The 20,462-nt window shown below is 44.6% G+C and overlaps 1 protein-coding gene across 1 annotated transcript in view; it reads right to left on the minus strand.

The window, feature by feature from the left end:
* Positions 1-15,106, minus strand: part of LOC115123491 (E3 ubiquitin-protein ligase TRIM21-like) — a 29,650-nt gene extending 14,544 nt beyond the window's left edge. The window contains exons 1-8 of the mRNA XM_065025224.1: positions 14,890-15,106; positions 9,818-9,942; positions 9,541-9,694; positions 8,854-8,972; positions 5,156-5,332; positions 4,708-4,796; positions 3,140-3,235; positions 1,030-1,263 (exon numbers count right to left, since the gene is read on the minus strand). Of these exons, the coding sequence (XP_064881296.1) occupies positions 1,030-1,263; positions 3,140-3,235; positions 4,708-4,796; positions 5,156-5,332; positions 8,854-8,972; positions 9,541-9,694; positions 9,818-9,875 (927 nt within the window). The 5' untranslated portion in view covers positions 9,876-9,942; positions 14,890-15,106. The remainder of the gene's footprint in view (positions 1-1,029; positions 1,264-3,139; positions 3,236-4,707; positions 4,797-5,155; positions 5,333-8,853; positions 8,973-9,540; positions 9,695-9,817; positions 9,943-14,889) is intronic.
* Between the last annotated feature and the right edge of the window lie 5,356 nt (positions 15,107-20,462).

Genomic DNA, 20,462 nt, shown 5'->3' on the forward strand with positions numbered 1-20,462 from the left:
CTGCAGTAGGTGACATGGTGATTATATGATACTGCAGTAGGTGTTATATGATACTGCAGTAGGTGTTATATGATACTGCAGTAGGTGTTATATGATACTACAGTAGGTGTTATATGATACTACAGTAGATGACGTGGTGATTATATGATACTGCAGTAGGTGACATGGTGATTATATGATACTGCAGTAGGAGTTATATGATACTGCAGTAGATGACATGGTGATTATATGATACTGCAGTAGGTGTTATATGATACTGCAGTAGGTGACGTGGTGATTATATGATACTACAGTAGATGATTATATGATACTGCAGTAGATGACATAGTGATTATATGATACTGCAGTAGGTGACATGGTGATTATATGATACTGCAGTAGGTGTTATATGATACTGCAGTAGGTGACATAGTGATTATATGATACTGCAGTAGGTGACATGGTGATTATATGATACTACAGTAGGTGACATGGTGATTATATGATACTGCAGTAGGTGTTATATGATACTGCAGTAGGTGACATAGTGATTATATGATACTGCAGTAGGTGTTATATGATACTGCAGTAGGTGACATAGTGATTATATGATACTGCAGTAGGTGACATGGTGATTATATGATACTGCAGTAGGTGTTATATGATACTGCAGTAGGTGTTATATGATACTGCAGTAGGTGACATGGTGATTATATGATACTGCAGTAGGTGTTATATGATACTGCAGTAGGTGACATGGTGATTATATGATACTGCAGTAGGTGTTATATGATACTGCAGTAGGTGTTATATGATACTGCAGTAGGTGTTATATGATACTGCAGTAGGTGATTATATGATACTGCAGTAGGAGTTATATGATACTGCAGTAGGTGTTATATGATACTGCAGTAGGTGTTATATGATACTGCAGTAGATGACATAGCGTGCAACCGTTGATTGATGTAATACAACATCTACAATGTAGTCTGGAAAACGACCATCTTGTTCTTTACACGTGTATTCGTTTCCCTCCCCCCATCCTCTCACCTTTTTACAATGAACGTAGTCGTCTGATTGGGCCAGCTGGGAGAGGGCGTGGCTTCTCTTCCTGAGCTCATTCACTTCCTGTTCTAGCTGACGAATCACATCGTCCGCCTGGTGCTCTGCCAACCGCCTACTGATCTCAATCACCTCCATGAGCTCAGCCTGCGACCTCTCAACCGCGCACACCAGCGCACTGAACACACACATGACGCCTGCCGCCTCACGTTCCACTGAAAGCTGGGGAAGGGAGTGAGAGCGTGTGTTAGTTTTAGGGCTCTATTTTTAACAAACCTAGCGCATTGGTCAACCTGTTTGCAGTCTACATTGTTCTCAGTAATTGTATGGCTTCCGTGATGAAATATAAACATAGCTGTCTCACTGATATAGGGGCTAGGACTACTGTAAACTGCATTATGGCTGTCTCACTGATATAGGGACTAGGACTACTGTAAACTGCATTATGGCGGTCTCACTGATATAGGGACTAGGACTACTGTAAACTGCATTATGGCTATCTCACTGATATAGGGGCTAGGACTACTGTAAACTGCATTATAGCTGTCTCACTGATATAGGGACTAGGACTACTGTAAATTGCATTATGGCTGTCTCACTGATATAGGGACTAGGACTACTGTAAACTGCATTATGGCGGTCTCACTGATATAGGGACTAGGACTACTGTAAACTGCATTATGGCTGTCTCACTGATATAGGGACTAGGACTACTGTAAACTGCATTATGGCGGTCTCACTGATATAGGGACTAGGACTACTGTAAACTGCATTATGGCGGTCTCACTGATATAGGGACTAGGACTACTGTAAACTGCATTATAGCTGTCTCACTGATATAGGGGCTAGGACTACTGTAAACTGCATTATGGCGGTCTCACTGATATAGGGACTAGGACTACTGTAAACTGCATTGTGGCTGAGTGTGGACACGCCAAACGTTGTCAATAAGCAAGATTACATTCACTGAAAAGAGAGGGAATAATCCGGATCAAATTGTAAACAAAACAAAGCATTAGGCCATATCTAAATATGTATTAATAAATAATAAATAAATGACATCTATAATTTCTTCCCGTGGGCATATAATATTAAAACAACGTAGACTACGGAGTTATTGTTTTACGTACATTCAAACGTTTTACAGTAGATGACATCGTTTAAGGTATGTGCTGTAGTAACCCATCCCCGTTTTACAGTAGCTGTAGATTACATCGAATATTTCCAGCCTTCCCATCTGAGCGCAGGGCTGATGTTAGAATGTTGGGCTGGAAAATGTTTGTTTTTACGTGACAAAATGGAAAACTAAAGTGCATTTGACAAAGAGCGCCACCTTAACGCCGAAAAGAGAGCCCTTAGAGAGAGTTGAGGGTAAACGTTCAGGGTTAAGTTACATCGTTTAAGGTATGTGCTGTAGTAACTCATCCCCAGGGTTAAGCATTAGGGGCTAAAGGTCAATGTCCATCCCCAGGGTTAAGGGTTAGGGGCTAAAGGTCAACGTCCATCCCCAGGGTTAAGGGTTAGGGGCTAAAGGTCAATGTCCATCCCTAGGGTTAAGGGTTAGGGGCTAAAGGTCAACGTCCATCCCCAGGGTTAAGGGTTAGGGGCTAAAGGTCAACGTCCATCCCCAGGGTTAAGGGTTAGGGGCTAAAGGTCAACGTCCATCCCCAGGGTTAAGGGTTAGGGGCTAAAGGTCAACGTCCATCCCCAGGGTTAAGGGTTAGGGGCTAAAGGTCAACGTCCATCCCCAGGGTTAAGGGTTAGGGGCTAAAGGTCAACGTCCATCCCCAGGGTTAAGGGTTAGGGGCTAAAGGTCAACGTCCATCCCCAGGGTTAAGGGTTAGGGGCTAAAGGTCAACGTCCATCCCCAGGGTTAAGGGTTAGGGGCTAAAGGTCAACGTCCATCCCCAGGGTTAAGGGTTAGGGGCTAAAGGTCAACGTCCATCCCCAGGGTTAAGGGTTAGGGGCTAAAGGTCAACGTCCATCCCCAGGGTTAAGCATTAGGGGCTAAAGGTCAACGTCCATCCCCAGGGTTAAGCATTAGGGGCTAAAGGTCAATGTCCATCCCCAGGGTTAAGGGTTAGGGGCTAAAGGTCACCTGTAGTTGAGCCAGTGATGACATTATCTCCTCCATCTTCCTCTGTCTCTGTAGAATCAGCTGATGGATCTCTGCCTCGGACATATGTAGCTGGGTCTGGTACACACACACACACACACACACACACACATAGAGGCGAGAGGAGGAGAAACAATGCTTGAATACATGCTACAAACACAAAATAACCCAATACTTGCCAAAACGTATCCTGCAGTCCCCTCACCACTTGATGCTGTACTGGGTCTTTGAGGCAGACACCTGGATACCTGGTACCATCTATAACACCTTACCTCTGATTAGACCGGGATACCTGGTACCATCTATAACACCTTACCTCTGATTAGACAGACACCTGGATACCTGGTACCATCTATAACACCTTACCTCTGATTAGACCTGGATACCTGGTACCATCTATAACACCTTACCTCTGATTAGACCTGGATACCTGGTACCATCTATAACACCTTACCTCTGATTAGACAGACACCTGGATACCTGGTACCATCTATAACACCTTACCTCTGATTAGGCAGACACCTGGATACCTGGTACCATCTATAACACCTTACCTCTGATTAGACCTGGATACCTGGTACCATCTATAACACCTTACCTCTGATTAGACCTGGATACCTGGTACCATCTATAACACCTTACCTCTGATTAGACCGGGATACCTGGTACCATCTATAACACCTTACCTCTGATTAGACCGGGATACCTGGTACCATCTATAACACCTTACCTCTGATTAGACAGACACCAGAACATGGATCAGGTAAAACCTCACCTCTTTGAAGCATCTCTCTCTCCCTATCTACCTCTATATCTCTCTCTCTACCTCTATATCTATCTCTCTATCCCTATCTACCTCTATATATCTCTCTCTACCTCTATATCTATCTCTCCCTATCTACCTCTATATCTATCTCTCTTTCTCTCTCCCTATCTACCTCTATATCTATCTCTCTCTCCCAATCTACCTCTATATCTATCTCTCTTTCTCTCTCCCTATCTACCTCTATATCTATCTCTCTCTCCCTATCTACCTCTATATCTATCTCTCTCTCCCTATCTACCTCTATATATCTCTCTCTACCTCTATATATCTCTCTCTACCTCTATATCTATCTCTCCCTATCTACCTCTATCTCTCTTTCTCTCTCCCTATCTACCTCTATATCTATCTCTCTCTCCCAATCTACCTCTATATATATCTCTCTTTCTCTCTCCCTATCTACCTCTATATCTATCTCTCTCTCTCTCCCTATCTACCTCTATATCAATTCAATTCAATTCAATTCAAGGGCTTTATTGGCATGGGAAACATGTGTTAACATTGCCAAAGCAAGTGAGGTAGATAATATATAAAGTGAAATAAACAATAAAAATTAACAGTAAACATTACACATACAAAAGTTTCAAAACAATAAAGACATTACAAATGTCATATTATATATATATACAGTGTTTTAACTACCTCTATATCTACCTCTCTCCCTCTCCACCTCTATACCTCTATATCCCTCCCTCCCTCCCTCCCTCCCTCCCTCCCTCCCTCCCACCTTAGTGTCCATCCACTCCCTCTCTATGGTGCTGGAATCCTGATGGTCTCTGTCCTCTCCCCCTCCCCTTCCTCCTCCTCCTCCTCCTCCTAGAATAATAGAAACATACAGTACATCAATACAATAACGTACAGTATTATCAAGAACAGCACACCTCCATGCCGGGGGCTGGTCTAATGGTAGTGCCTGTAGTCCATGTGTCTCTGCAGGCAGCTGTTCCATAACCTATTCCCCCACTCACTGTCTATGTAATATCTATCTATCTATCTATCTATCTATCTATCTATCTATCTATCTATCTATCTATCTATCTATCTATCTATCTATCTATCTATCTGTCTGTCTGTCTGTCTACAGTATCTACCGTAAAATAATCTGTCTTTAAAACTAGAACATTCCCTAAAATATATATATATATTTTTTTAAATTTATTTTTAAAATACCTCACCTCCAGCCCCAAGGACACCTCTCCACGTCCCGCTGCCCAACCGAGACACCCCGGACATGGACTTGAACTGCTCTGTGATCTCCCTGAGGGTCCGGTTAATCTGAAGGTCCGGACGCTTCTTAAAGGTCTCTTTGCAGAGAGGACACTGGCAGAGCTTAGCACCGTCCCAGTGCCGACCTGGACCAGAGGACAGAATAGAACAGATCGTTTATTCACCCGTCTGAACATAAATATCACCACCATGACAACATACCACATGTTGAGCCCACTGGGGTCACATAGGGCTCATAGGTACCTGGGCAGGTCAGTAACATCTCTGCTTGCTCTAAGGCACACTGGTGTGTGTGTGGCAGGAAGCCTAGCGGTTGCTGGTTCGAATCCCCGAGCCGACTACATGACAAATCTGTCGATGTGCCCTTGAGCAAGGCACTTAGCCCTAATTGCTCCCCTAATGATAATGTCGGTGCAGGAGATGGTTGCCTATTTACGGGCTCCTTGTGTGTGTTTTTGTTGTTGTTGGGTTATTTGTAACTTATTTTATACACAATGTTTCTGCCACCGTCTCTGATGACCAAAAAGAGCTTCTAGTTATCAGAGAAGCGATCACTCCCCTCGTACTGAACAAAGATTTCTTTAACGAGTCGGATGCGAAGGATTTACTTCAGACACCGGACAAGGCCCAAATCCCTGTCATTCGCATGAAGAAGAGACGGAGATACAGCCGGCTGGGTTTGTGGGTAACCCACCTCTACCTTCTGTACTATTAGCCAATCACATGAAGAAGAGACGGAGATACAGCCGGCTGGGTTTGTGGGTAACCCACCTCTACCTTCTGTACTATTAGCCAATCACATGAAGAAGAGACAGAGATAGAGCCGGCTGGGTTTGTGGATAACCCACCTCTACCTTCTGTACTATTAGCCAATCACATGAAGAAGAGACAGAGATAGAGCCGGCTGGGTTTGTGGATAACCCACCTCTATCTTCTGTACTATTAGCCAATCACATGAAGAAGAGACAGAGATAGAGCCGGCTGGGTTTGTGGGTAACCCACCTCTACCTTCTGTACTATTAGCCAATCACATGAAGAAGAGACAGAGATAGAGCCGGCTGGGTTTGTGGATAACCCACCTCTACCTTCTGTACTATTAGCCAATCACATGAAGAAGAGACAGAGATACAGCCGGCTGGGTTTGTGGGTAACCCACCTCTACCTTCTGTACTATTAACCAATCACATGAAGAAGAGACAGAGAATCAGCCGGCTGGGTTTGTGGGTAACCCACCTCTACCTTCTGTACTATTAGCCAATCACATGAAGAAGAGACAGAGATACAGCCGGCTGGGTTTGTGGGTAACCCACCTCTACCTTCTGTACTATTAACCAATCACATGAAGAAGAGACAGAGATACAGCCGTCTGGGTTTGTGGGTAACCCACCTCTACCGTCTGTACTATTAGCCAATCACATGAAGAAGAGACAGAGCTATAGGAGGCTGGGTTTGTGGGTAACCCACCTCTACCTTCTGTACTATTAGCCAATCACATGAAGAAGAGACAGAGATATAGGGGGCGTAGGTCGGGATGCCTTGTAAGAATTCCACCTCTACCGTCTGTACTATTAGCCAACGTGCAATCACTGTATAATGAACTGGATGAGCTCTGACCAAGACTGTCCTATCAACGGGACATTAGAAACTGTAATCTCTTATGTTTCACGGAGTCATGGTTGAAAGACGGCACGAATAACATACAGCTGGCGGATTTACTCTGCATCGTCAAGACAGAACAGCTGCCTCCGGTAAGACAAGGGGTAGTGGTCTGTGTCTATTTGTCAATAACAGCTGGTGCATGAAATCTAATATTGAGGAAGTCTCAAGGTTTTGCTCGCCTGAGGTAGAATATCTCATGATAAGCTGTAGACCACACTATTTACCAAGAGAGTTTTCATGTATATTTTTAATAGCTGTCTATTTATCACCACAAACCGATGCTGGCACTAAGACCCCACTCAATGAGCTGTATAAGGCCATACGCAAACAGGAAAACGCTCATCCATAGGTGGCGCTCCTAGTGGCCGGGAACTTTAACGCAGGGAAACTTAAATCCGTTTTACCTCATTTCTACCAGCATGTTAAATGTGCAACCAGAGGGAAATAAAACTCTAGACCACCTTTACTCCACACACAGCGACACGTACAAAGCTCTCCCTCACCCTTCATTTGACTAATCTGACCATAACTCTATCCTCCTGATTCCTACTAACAAGCAAAAACTAAAGAAGGAAATACCCGTGACTGGCTCAATACGGAAGTGGTCAGATGATGCAGATGCTAAGCTACAGGATTGTTTTGCTAACACAGACTGGAATACGTTTTACGGATTCTTCCGATGGCATTGAGGAGTACACCACATCAGTCACTGGCTTCATCAGTAAGTGCATCGATGACGTCTTCCCCGCAGTGACCGTACGTACATACCCCAACCAGAAGCCATGGGTTACAACTGGAACTGGATCCTGGACTTCCAGACGGGCCGCCCCCAGGTGGAAAGGGTAGGTAACAACACATCTGCCACACTGATCCTCAACACGGGGGATCCTCAGGAGTGCGTGCTCAGTCCCCTCCTGTACTTCCTATTCACTCATGACTGCATGGCCAGTCATGACTCCAACCCCATCATTAAGTTTGCTGATGACACAACAATGGTAGGCCTGATCACCGACAATGATGAGACAGCCTATAGGGAGGAGGCCGTGTGGAGACAGCATAACAACCTCTCCCTCAACGTGATCAAGACAAAGGAGATGATTTTGGACTCAAGGAAAAGGAGGACTGAGCACGCCCCCATTCTCATCGAAGGGCTGTAGTGGAGCAGGTTGAGAGCTTCTAGTTCTTTGGTGTCCACATCACCAACAAACTAACATGGTCGAAACACACCAAGACAGTCGTGAAGAGGGTACGACAAAACCTATTCCTCCGCAGGAGACTTAAAATATTTGGCATGGGTCCTGAGATCCTCAAAAGGTTCTACAGCTGCACCATCGAAGGCACTACAGAGGGTAGTGCGTATGGCCCAGTACATCACCGGGGCCAAGCTTTCTGCCATCCAGGACCTCTATACCAGGTGGTGTCAGAGGAAGGCTCTAAAAATGGTCAAATACTCCAGCCACCCTAGTCATAGACTGTTCTCTCTGCTACCGCACAGCAAGCGGTACCGGAGCGCCAAGTCTAGGTCCAAAAGGATTCTTAACAGCTTCTACCCCCAAGCAATAAGACTCCTGAACAGCTAAACAAAATGGCTGCCCAGACTATTTGCATTGACCCCTTCCCCCATTTTTACACTGCTTCTATCTGTTTATTATCTGTGCATAGTCACGTTACCTCTACCTACATGTACATATTACCTCAATTACCTTGACTCACCGGTGCCCCCAAACATTTACTCTGTTTCCTCAGATACCCTCGTTATATATCTCAGCTACTGTTATTTAATTGTTGCTCTTTAATTATTTATTTTTGTATTTTCTCGTTTATTTTTTATTAATTGTTTATTTAGTAAATACTTTCTTAACACTTTTTTTTCTCTTCTTAAACCTGCATTGTTGTTTAAAGGCTTGTAAGTAAGCATTTCACTGTAAGTTGTATTTGGTGCATGTGACAAATAACATTTGATTTGATTTGAAGTACAACTACCTACCAATGCAGGCCATGCAGAAGGAGTGTCCACATGGAGTGGAGGCGGGGTTTATGAAGATATCCAGACAGATGGAACACTGGAACTGGTCTTCAGACAGGAAGCTACGAGACAATGGCATTCTGGGATTGGGGGGGGGAGTGGGGTAGTGTTAGGAAGAGAGAGAGGGAGGGAAAGAAGGGAGGATGGAGGAGGGTGAAGAGAGAGAGGAAGGGGGAGAGAGAGAGGAAGGGGGAGAGAGAGAGGAAGGGGGGAGAGAGAGGAAGGGGGGGAGAGAGAGAGGAAGGGGGGAGAGAGAGAGGAAGGGGGAGAGAGAGAGGAAGGGGGGGAGAGAGAGAGGGAGAGGGAGGGAAAGAAGTGAGGATGGCGGAGGGTGAAGAGCGAGAGGAAGGGGGGAGAGAGAGAGGAAGGGGGGAGAGAGAGAGGAAGGGGGGAGAGAGAGAGGGAAAGAAGGGAGGATGGCGGAGGGTGAAGAGAGAGAGGAAGGGGGGAGAGAGAGAGGAAGGGGGGAGAGAGAGAGGAAGGGGGAGAGAGAGAGGAAGGGGGGAGAGAGAGAGAGGAAGGGGGAGAGAGAGAGGAAGGGGGGAGAGAGAGAGTGTGTGTGAGTGAAGTGTGTTAGTGTTTGTTTGTAAAGGGCTCCACTCTGCGTGTGACGTGTTGATGGATCAGGCAAAACCCAGTTTAACACACCTGCAGTAGACCGGCAGTCCTTGGTTCTGGCTGTCAGCTGCCCCACTCAGGGTGAACCTTCGCCTGGCTAACGCTGCAGCAAGGCTTGGGGTGGGAAGCGAGGAGGCTACAGAGGAAGTTTGGGGTCGTTCAGCAGACATCGGGATAGGCACTCCTGGAATTAAATGTATTTGTGTAAAAAACAATTATACAACAAGATTGCCTGCATTGGATCTCAGAGGATAACTCTTAAAACATGAATGAAAACACATATTTGGTCAAATAAATCATATCTAACCCTGGGGTTCAGAGGTTTTTGGGGTCTTTACCCCCGACTTCGAGAACCGTCTTCGCATCTCAGTGAAGAGGTCGCCAGGTAGGCTTACAGGTCGTCCTGTTTGTCAAACGCTCCTCCTCCTCCTCCTAGATAAATAGATACATACCCCAATATAATACCATACTGTAAAATCAAAGAGATCACACCTACATGGCGTTTTACAGCATGCACAGAGAATGCACACACACACACACACACACACACACACACACACACACACACACACACACACACACACACCTTTCTCACACACACTAACCTCCTGCTTACTTATCTTCTCTACCATCTCTCTATTTTTCACCTTCCCTATAGTCAGATGAACTTGTTATCCTTACTGACAGATTTGTACTCTACTTCCGTATAGTCAGATGAACTTGTTAACCTGACGGACAGATTCTCACCCTACTTCCCTATAGTCAGATGAACTTGTTAACCTGACTGACAGATTCTCACCCTACTTCCCTATAGTCAGATGAACTTGTTAACCTGACTGACATATTCTTATTTTACTTCTATATAGTCAAGAGGAACTCGTTGATAACATTTGCATGTATGAAGGAAGTTAGAGGTACTATCGTGAGACAATACTAACTAGCATTACTAACTAACTAGCATAACTAACTGACTAGCATTACTAACTGACTAGCATTACTAACTGACAACCATTACTAACTATCTAGCATTACTAACTGACTAGCATTACTAACGAACTAGCATTACTAACGAACTAGCATTACTGACTAAGTAGATTTACTAACTAAGTAGCATTACTAACGAACTAGCATTGCTAACGAACTAGCATTACTAATGAAGTAGCATTACTAACTAACCTAGCATTACTAACTAACTAGCATTACTAACTAACTAGCATTACTAACTAACTAGCATTACTAGGTAGATTTACTAACAAACTAGCATTACTAAGTAGGATTACTAACTAACTAGCATTACTAAATAACTAGCATTACTAAATAGCATTACTAACTAACTAGCATTACCAACTAGCATTAATAGCTGACTAGCATTACTAACTAAGTAGCATTACTAACTGACTAGCATTACTAACTGACTAGCATTACTAACTAAGTAGCATTACTAACTAACTATCATTACTAAGTAGCATTACTAACTAAGTAGCATTATTAACTAAGTAGCATTACTAACTGACTAGTATTACTAACTAGCATTACTAAGTGACTAGGATTACTAATGAACTAGCATTACTAACTAACTAGAATTACTAACTGACTAGCATTACTAACTGACTAGTATGACTAACTGACTCACATTAATAACTAGCATTACTAAGTGAGTAGCATTACTAGGTGAGCAGCATTACTAAGTGAGTAGCATTACTAGGTGAGTATCATTACTAACTAACTAGCATTACTAACTAACTAGCATTAATAGCTGACTAGCATTACTAACTGACAAGCATTAGCACAACAACTGAAAGTCTACGTTAAAAATCAATAATCATATTTGACCATAATCAATATTTTGAAAAATAGCTTTACCTGTGCCATACTCAATCATAACCAATCATGTTTTTATCTTATGTAATAGGAAATAACATCTCTCTCTCTCTCTCTCTCTCTCTCTCTCTCTCTCTCTCTCTCTCTCTCTCTCTCTCAAATTCTATTTCATTTCAATTTAAGGGCTGTATTGACATGGAAACATATGTTAACATTGCCAAAGCAAGTGAAGTAGATAATAAACAAAAGTGAAATAACAGTAAACATTACACACTCACAGAAGTTCCAAAATAATAAAGACATTACAAATGTCATATTATGTCTATATACAGTGTTGTAACGATGTGCAAAGTGTTGTAACGATGTGCAAAATGGAAAATAAATTAACTTAAATATGGGCTGTATTTACAATGGTGTTTGTTCTTCACTGGTTGCCCTTTTCTTGTGACAACAGGTCACAAATCTTGCTGCTGTGAGGGCACACTGTGATATTTCACCCAATAGATATGGGAGTTTATCAAAATTGGATTTGTTTTTGAATTCTTTGTGGATCTGTGTAATCTGAGGGAAAATATGTCTCTCTAATATGGTCATACATTTGGCAAGAGGTTAGGAAGTGCAGCTCAGTTTCCATCTCATTTTGTGGGCAGTGTGCACATAGCCTGTCTTCTCTTGAGAGCCAGGTCTGCCTACGGCGGCCTTTCTCAATAGCAAGGCTATGCTCACTGAGTCTGTACATAGTCAAAGTTTTCCTTAATTTTGGGTCAGTCACAGTGGTCAGATATTCTGCCACTGTGTCCTCTCTGTTTAGGGCCAAATAGCATTCTAGTTTGCTCTGTTTTTTTGTTACTTCTTTCCAATCTGTCAAGTAATGATCTTCTTGTTTTCTCATGATTTGGTTGGGTCAAATTGGGTTGCTGTCCTGGAGCTCTGTGGGGTCTGTTTGTGTTTGTGAACAGAGCCCCTGGACCAGCTTGCTTAGGGGACTCTTCTCCAGGTTCATCTGTCTGTAGGTGATGGCTTTGTTATATTGTTGAAGGTTTGGGAATCACTTCCTCTTAGGTGGTTGTAGAATTTAATGTCTCTTTTCTGGATTTTGATAATTAGTGGGTATCGGCCTAATTCTGCTCTGCATGCATTATTTGGTGTTCAACGTTGTACACAAAGGATCTTTTTGTAGAATTATGCATGCAGTCTCAATTTGGTGTTTGTCCCATTTTGTGAATTCTTGGTTGGTGAGCGGACCCCAGACCTCACAACCATAAAGGGCAATGGGTTCTATGACTGATTCATAGAAGTATTTTTAGCCAGATCCTAATTGGTATGTCAAATGTTATGTTCCTTTTGATGGCATATAAGGCCCTTCTTGCCTTGTCTCTCAGATCGTTCCAGCTTTGTGGAAGTTACCTGTGGCGCTGATGTTTAGGCTGAGGTATGTATAGTTTTTTGTGTGCTCTAAGGCAATGGTGTCTAGATGGAATTTGTTTTTGTGGTCCTGGCGACTGGACCTTTTCTGGAACACCATTATTTTTGTCTTGCTGAGATTTACTGTCAGGGCCCAGGTCTGGCAGAATCTGTGCAGAAGATCTAGGTGCTGCTGTAGGGCCTCCTTGGTTGGTGACAGAAGCACCAGATCATCAGCAAACAGTAGACATTTGACTTCAGATTCTAGTAAGGCGAGCCCAGGTGCTACAGACTGTTCTAGTGCCCTCACCAATTCGTTGATATATATGTTGAAGAGGGTGGGGCTTAAGCTGCATCCCTTTCTCACCCCACGGCCCTGTGGAAAGAAATGTGTATTTTGCCTATTTTAACTGCACACTTGTTGTTTGTGTACATGGATTTTATAATGTCCTATGTTTTTCCCCCCAACACCACTTTCCATCAATTTGTATAGCAGACCCTCATTCCAAATTGAGTCAACAGAGCATGAGAAGACTTTGCCTTTGTTTTGGTTTGTTTGTTTGTCAATTAGGGTGTGCAGGGTGAATACGTGGTCTGTCGTACGGTAATTTGGAAAAAAGCCAATTTGACATTTGCTCAGTGCATTGTTTACATATTTTATCATTTCATTGAGGATACCATCAACGCCACAGGCTTTTTTGGGGTTGGAGGGTTTGTATTTTGTCCTGCAGTTGAAAATTTGATTTGTATTTGATCATGTATATGTTTTTGCTGTTTGTTATTTGTTATAGAGCCAAAAAGATTAGAGAAGTGGTTTATCCATACATCTCCATTTTGGATAGATAACTCTGATAGGGGTGTCACTTATCTCAACCCAGAGTCTCTCAGAGCATTCAAAGTGGTATGCTCCCCCCCCCCCCCTCTCTCGCCTCACCTCTCTCTTGCTCTCTCTTCACCTCTCTCTCCACCTCTCTCTTGCTCTCTCTCTGCAACTCTCTCTTGCGCTCTCTACCTCTCTGTCTCTCTCTCTCTCTCTATGTCTTTCTGTCTCTCTCGCTCTCTCTCAATTCAATTTAAGGGTTTTATTGGTATGAGAAATATATGTTTACATTGCCAAAGCAAGTGAAATAGATAGATCTCTCTCTCTCTCTCTCTCTACTCATTTGAAGCTCTGGTGCAGGTAATGTAGGTTCTGAAAACTCCAGTCCAATCACCCCCAGGATAGAAAACAGTCTCGTCTTTGGAGAGGTAGAACATTGTACACATTGTAACTGTGTTATCTAACGTATACCATTACCCATCTGTATAAGAACCTACATTATGATATATTTATGCAGCAGTAGTTTATGTGTCGGGGGGCTAGGGTCAGTCTGTTATATCTGGAGTATTTCTCCTGTCTTATCCGGTGTCCTGTGTGAATTTAAGTATGCTCTCTCTAATTCTCTCTCCCTCTCCCTCCCCCTCCCGGAGGACTTGGGACCATGCCTCAGGGTTACCTGGCATGATGACTCCTTGCTGTCCCCAGTCCACCTGGCCGTGCTGCTGCTCCAGTTTCAACTGTTCTGCCTCCGGCTATGGAACACTGACCTGTTCACCGGACGTGCTACCTGTCCCAGACCTGCTGTTTTCAACTCTCTAGAGACAGCAGGAGCGGAAGAGATACTTTTAATGATCGCTACCTTGACCCGGACTGGCTGTTTTGTGTCTCTCTCTCTCTACCGCACCTGCTGTCTCAAACTCTGAATTCTTGGCTATGAAAAGCCAACTGACATTTACTCCTGAGTTGCTGACTTGCTGCACCCTCTACAACCACTGTGATTATTATTATTTGACCCTGCTGGTCATCTATGAACATTTGAACATCTTGGCCATGTTCTGTTATAATCTCCACTCGGCACAGCCAGAAGAGGACTGGCCACCCCTCATAGCCTGGTTCCTCTCTAGGTTTCTTCCTAGGTTCCTGCCTTTCCAGGGAGCTTTTCCTAGCCACCGTGCTTCTACATCTGCATTGCTTTCTGTACTTGCGGTTTGGAGTTTTAGGCTGCGTTTCTGTACAGCGCTTTGTAACATTGGCTGATGTAAAAAGGTCTTTAAAAAATCATTTTGATTGATAATTTTTTTAATTCTGTAACTCAAATTGTGGAATTAGATTACCTGCAAGTTAAGTTGGTGTGTTGTTGGTTGTTCTGTTGTTGGTAAGATGGTTGTTCTGTTGTTGGTAAGATGGTTGTTCTGTTGTTGGTAAGTTGGTTGTTCTGTTGTTGGTAAGATGGTTGTTCTGTTGTTGGTAAGATGGTTGTTCAGCTGTTGGTTTTTCAGCTGTTGGTAAGTTGGTCTCCCTCTCTCTGTCTTTCTCTCACCTCTCTGTTCAGGTTTATGGACGTCTGAGTGTGTGTGCAGCATACTGTTCTTCTTTACCTCCCCGCCCACTTACCAGCCCCGCCCCCTTACCAGCCCCGCCCCCTTAAATGTGGCCTAACCTGTTTGACCAGGGCTGAAGTTCACGTGTGTATGTGTGTGTGTGTTTGTGTGCGTGTGTGTGTGTGTGCGTGTGCGTGCGTGTGTCCTCTGGGGTTTACCTTTGACCTAAAGGAAATTAATGGAATTAAATTGAAGGAACCATATAACAATTATGGCTAATATGAATATCTTATAGACATGAAATAAACTAAATATTTTTTATTATATGACAAGTATAAATCCCATATCAACAAGTGGTGGGTCAATAACTTGGTTCCCAGAGAAGCTCCTCTCTGTCTGGGTACACACATCTACCTTTACGTAACAGATGGTAAACTTATCTCTCTCTCTGAAACTGCTGGATCATTAGTAGGGAGGTATGTCAGAAGTTAACACACACACAGACAGAGAGAGACAGAGAGAGAGAGGGAGAGAGAGACAGAGACAGAGACAGAGACAGAGACAGAGAGAGAGAGAGAGACAGAGAGAGAGAGAGAGAGAGAGAGAGAGAGAGAGAGACAGAGACAGAGAGAGACAGAGACAGAGAGAGAGAGAGAGAGAGAGACGGACCCACTAGTTGCCCTCTAGGTTGCAGAGAGCTGGTAGTCCCATCCACCAAACTACCAGGTGTTAAACAGGGAAGAGACTCAGGGGGTACGCTAATTTGGTATAGAGCAGACCTAACTCACTCCATTAAATTAATCAAAACAGGAACATTTTACATTTGGCTAGAAATTAATAAGGAAATGATCTCAACAGAGAATAATGTCCTCCTGTGTGCTACCTATATCCCCCCACTAGAATCCCCATACTTGAATGAAGACAGCTTCTCCATCCTGGAGGGGAAATCAATCATTTCCAGGCCCAGGGACACGTACTAGTCTGTGGCAACCTAAATGCCAGAACCGGACAAGAACCTGACACCCTCAGCACACAGGGGGACAAACACCTGCCTGGAGGTGACAGCATTCCCTCCCACATATGCCCCCTAGGCACAACTATGACAACATAACCAACAAAATGGGTCACAACTCCTGCAGCTCTGTTGCACGCTGGGTATGTACATAGTCAATGGTATGCTTGACTATGTACATATCCACTGACACCCCTATCAGACCACAGCAAAACCATAGTCACCCTGAACAGAGCAATACTCAATCATCAGGAGGCATCAAAGCCAATAAATTCTATAGATGGAAAGAATGCAGTTAGGAAACCTACCAAAATACAATTAGGCAACAACAAATTCAATCCCTTTTAGACAACTTCCTGGACAAAATGTTCCACTGTAACAGTGAAGGTGTAAACTTGGCAGTAGAAAAACTTAACAGTATATTTGAACTCTCAGCTTCCCTATCAAATCTAAAAAAAATCTCAAATAGAAAACTGAAGAAAATGCACAAAAATGACAAATGGTTTTGATGAACAAGGCAAAAATCTAAGAAAGAAATTGAGAAACCTGTTCAACCAAAAACGTAGAGACCCGGAAAACCTGAGTCTACGCCTTCACTATGGTGAATCACTAAAACAATACAGAAATACACTACGGAAAAAGAAGGAACAGCACTTCAGAAATCAGCTCAATGTAGTTGAAGAATCCATAGACTCTAACCACTTCTGGGAGAATTGGAAAACACTAAACAAACAACAACACAAAGAATTATCTATCCAAAACGGAGATCTGTGGATAAAAGACTTCGCCAATCTTTTTGGCTCTATAACAGAGAACAAAGAGCAAAAACATGTATATGATCAAATACAAATCTTAGAATCAACTATTAAAGACTACCAGAACCCACTGGATTCTCCAATTACCTTGAATGAACTACAGGACAAAATAAAAACCCTCCAACCCAAAAAGGCCTGTGGTGTTGATGGTATCTTCAATGAAATTAAAAATATACAGACAACAAATTCCAATTGGCTACACTTAAACTCTTTAACAACTCTGGCATCTTCCCCAATATTTGGAACCAAAGACTGATCACCCCAATCCACAAAAATGGAGACAAATTTGACCCCAATAATTACAGTGGAATATGCGTCAACAGTAACCTTCGGAAAATCCTCTGCATTATCATTAACAGCAGACTCGTACATTTCCTCAATGAAAACAATGTACTGAGCAAATGTCAAATAGTCTTTTTACCAAATTATCGTACGATAGACCACATATTCACCCTGCACACCCTAATTGACAAACAAACCAAAACAAAAGCAAAGTCTTCTCATGCTTTGTTGATTTAAAAAAAACCTTAGACTCAATTTGGCATGAGGGTCTGCTATACAAACTGAAGGAAAGTGGTGTTGGGGGAAAGACATACGACATTATAAAATCCATGTACACAAACAACAAGTGTGTGGTTTAAATTGGCAAAAAACACTATCATTTCTTTCCACAAGGCCGTGGGGTGAGACAGGGATGCAGATTAAGCCCCATCCTCTTCAACATATATGTCAATGAATTGGCGAGGGCACTAGAACAGTCTGCAGCACCCGGCTTCACTCTACTAGAATTTTTAAGTCAAATGTCTACTGTTTACTCATGATCTGGTGCTTCTGTCACCAACCAAGGAGGGCCTACAGCAGCACCTAGATCTTCTATACAGATTCTGTCAGTCACAGGCCCTGACAGTAAATCTCAGTAAGACAAAAATAATGGTGTTCCAAAAATGGTCCAGTCGCCAGGACCACAAATACAAATTCCATCAAGACACCGTTGCTCTAAAGCACACAAAAAACGATAAATCAAATCAAATCTGGTCAGCGGGGTGGTGGCACCGGGATCCTCATCTCTCCCAAGTGGTCATTCTCTCTTTCTCCCCTTACCCATCTGTCTATCGCCTCCTTTGAATTCCATGCTGTCACAGTTACCAGCCCTTTCAAGCTTAACATCCTTATCATTTATCGCCCTCCAGGTTCCCTCGGAGAGTTCATCAATGAGCTTGATGCCTTGATAAGCTCCTTTCCTGAGGACGGCTCACCTCTCACAGTTCTGGGCGACTTTAACCTCCCCACGTCTACCGTTGACTCATTCCTCTCTGCCTCCTTCTTTCCACTCCTCTCCTCTTTTGACCTCTCCCTCTCACCTTCCCCCCCTACTCACAAGGCAGGCAATACGCTCGACCTCATCTTTACTAGATGCTGCTCTTCCACTAACCTCATTGCAACTCCCCTCCAAGTCTCCGACCACTACCCTGTATCCTTTTCCCTCTCGCTCTCATCCAACACTTCCCACACTGCCCCTACTCGGATGGTATCGCGCCGTCCCAACCTTCGCTCTCTCTCCCCCGCTACTCTCTCCTCTTCCATCCTATCATCTCTTCCCTCTGCTCAAACCTTCTCCAACCTATCTCCTGATTCTGCCTCCTCAACCCTCCTCTCCTCCCTTTCTGCATCCTTTGACTCTCTATGTCCCCTATCCTCCAGGCCGGCTCGGTCCTCCCCTCCCGCTCCGTGGCTCGACGACTCATTGCGAGCTCACAGAACAGGGCTCCGGGCAGCCGAGCGGAAATGGAGGAAAACTCGCCTCCCTGCGGACCTGGCATCCTTTCACTCCCTCCTCTCTACATTTTCCTCTTCTGTCGCTGTTGCTAAAGCCACTTTCTACCACTCTAAATTCCAAGCATCTGCCTCTAACCCTAGGAAGCTCTTTGCCACCTTCTCCTCCCTCCTGAATCCCCCTCCCCTCCCCCTCCTCCCTCTCTGCAGATGACTTCGTCAACCATTTTGAAAAGAAGGTCGACGACATCCGATCCTCGTTTGCTAAGTCAAACGACACCGCTGGTTCTGCTCACACTGCCCTACCCTGTGCTCTGACCTCTTTCTCCCCTCTCTCTCCAGATGAAATCTCGCGTCTTGTGACGGCCGGCCGCCCAACAACCTGCCCGCTTGACCCTATCCCCTCCTCTCTTCTCCAGACCATTTCCGGAGACCTTCTCCCTTACCTCACCTCGCTCATCAACTCATCCCTGACCGCTGGCTACGTCCCTTCCGTCTTCAAGAGAGCGAGAGTTGCACCCCTTCTGAAAAAACCTACACTCGATCCCTCCGATGTCAACAACTACAGACCAGTATCCCTTCTTTCTTTTCTCTCCAAAACTCTTGAACGTGCCGTCCTTGGCCAGCTCTCCCGCTATCTCTCTCAGAATGACCTTCTTGATCCAAATCAGTCAGGTTTCAAGACTAGTCATTCAACTGAGACTGCTCTTCTCTGTATCACGGAGGCGCTCCGCACTGCTAAAGCTAACTCTCTCTCCTCTGCTCTCATCCTTCTAGACCTATCGGCTGCCTTCGATACTGTGAACCATCAGATCCTCCTCTCCACCCTCTCCGAGTTGGGCATCTCCGGCGCGGCCCACGCTTGGATTGCGTCCTACCTGACAGGTCGCTCCTACCAGGTGGCGTGGCGAGAATCCGTCTCCTCACCACGTGCTCTCACCACTGGTGTCCCCCAGGGCTCTGTTCTAGGCCCTCTCCTATTCTCGCTATACACCAAGTCACTTGGCTCTGTCATAACCTCACATGGTCTCTCCTATCATTGCTATGCAGACGACACACAATTAATCTTCTCCTTTCCCCCTTCTGATGACCAGGTGGCGAATCGCATCTCTGCATGTCTGGCAGACATATCAGTGTGGATGACGGATCACCACCTCAAGCTGAACCTCGGCAAGACGGAGCTGCTCTTCCTCCCGGGAAGGACTGCCCGTTCCATGATCTCGCCTTCACGGTTGACAACTCCACTGTGTCCTCCTCCCAGAGCGCTAAGAACCTTGGCGTGATCCTGGACAACACCCTGTCGTTCTCAACTAACATCAAGGCGGTGGCCCGTTCCTGTAGGTTCATGCTCTACAACATCCGCAGAGTACGACCCTGCCTCACACAGGAAGCGGCGCAGGTCCTAATCCAGGCACTTGTCATCTCCCGTCTGGATTACTGCAACTCGCTGTTGGCTGGGCTCCCTGCCTGTGCCATTAAACCCCTACAACTCATCCAGAACGCCGCAGCCCGTCTGGTGTTCAACCTTCCCAAGTTCTCTCACGTCACCCCGCTCCTCCGCTCTCTCCACTGGCTTCCAGTTGAAGCTCGCATCCGCTACAAGACCATGGTGCTTGCCTACGGAGCTGTGAGGGGAACGGCACCTCAGTACCTCCAGGCTCTGATCAGGCCCTACACCCAAACAAGGGCACTGCGTTCATCCACCTCTGGCCTGCTCGCCTCCCTACCACTGAGGAAGTACAGTTCCCGCTCAGCCCAGTCAAAAC

This window comes from Oncorhynchus nerka, linkage group LG12, assembly GCF_034236695.1.
Source record: "Oncorhynchus nerka isolate Pitt River linkage group LG12, Oner_Uvic_2.0, whole genome shotgun sequence".
NCBI lineage: Eukaryota > Metazoa > Chordata > Actinopteri > Salmoniformes > Salmonidae > Oncorhynchus > Oncorhynchus nerka.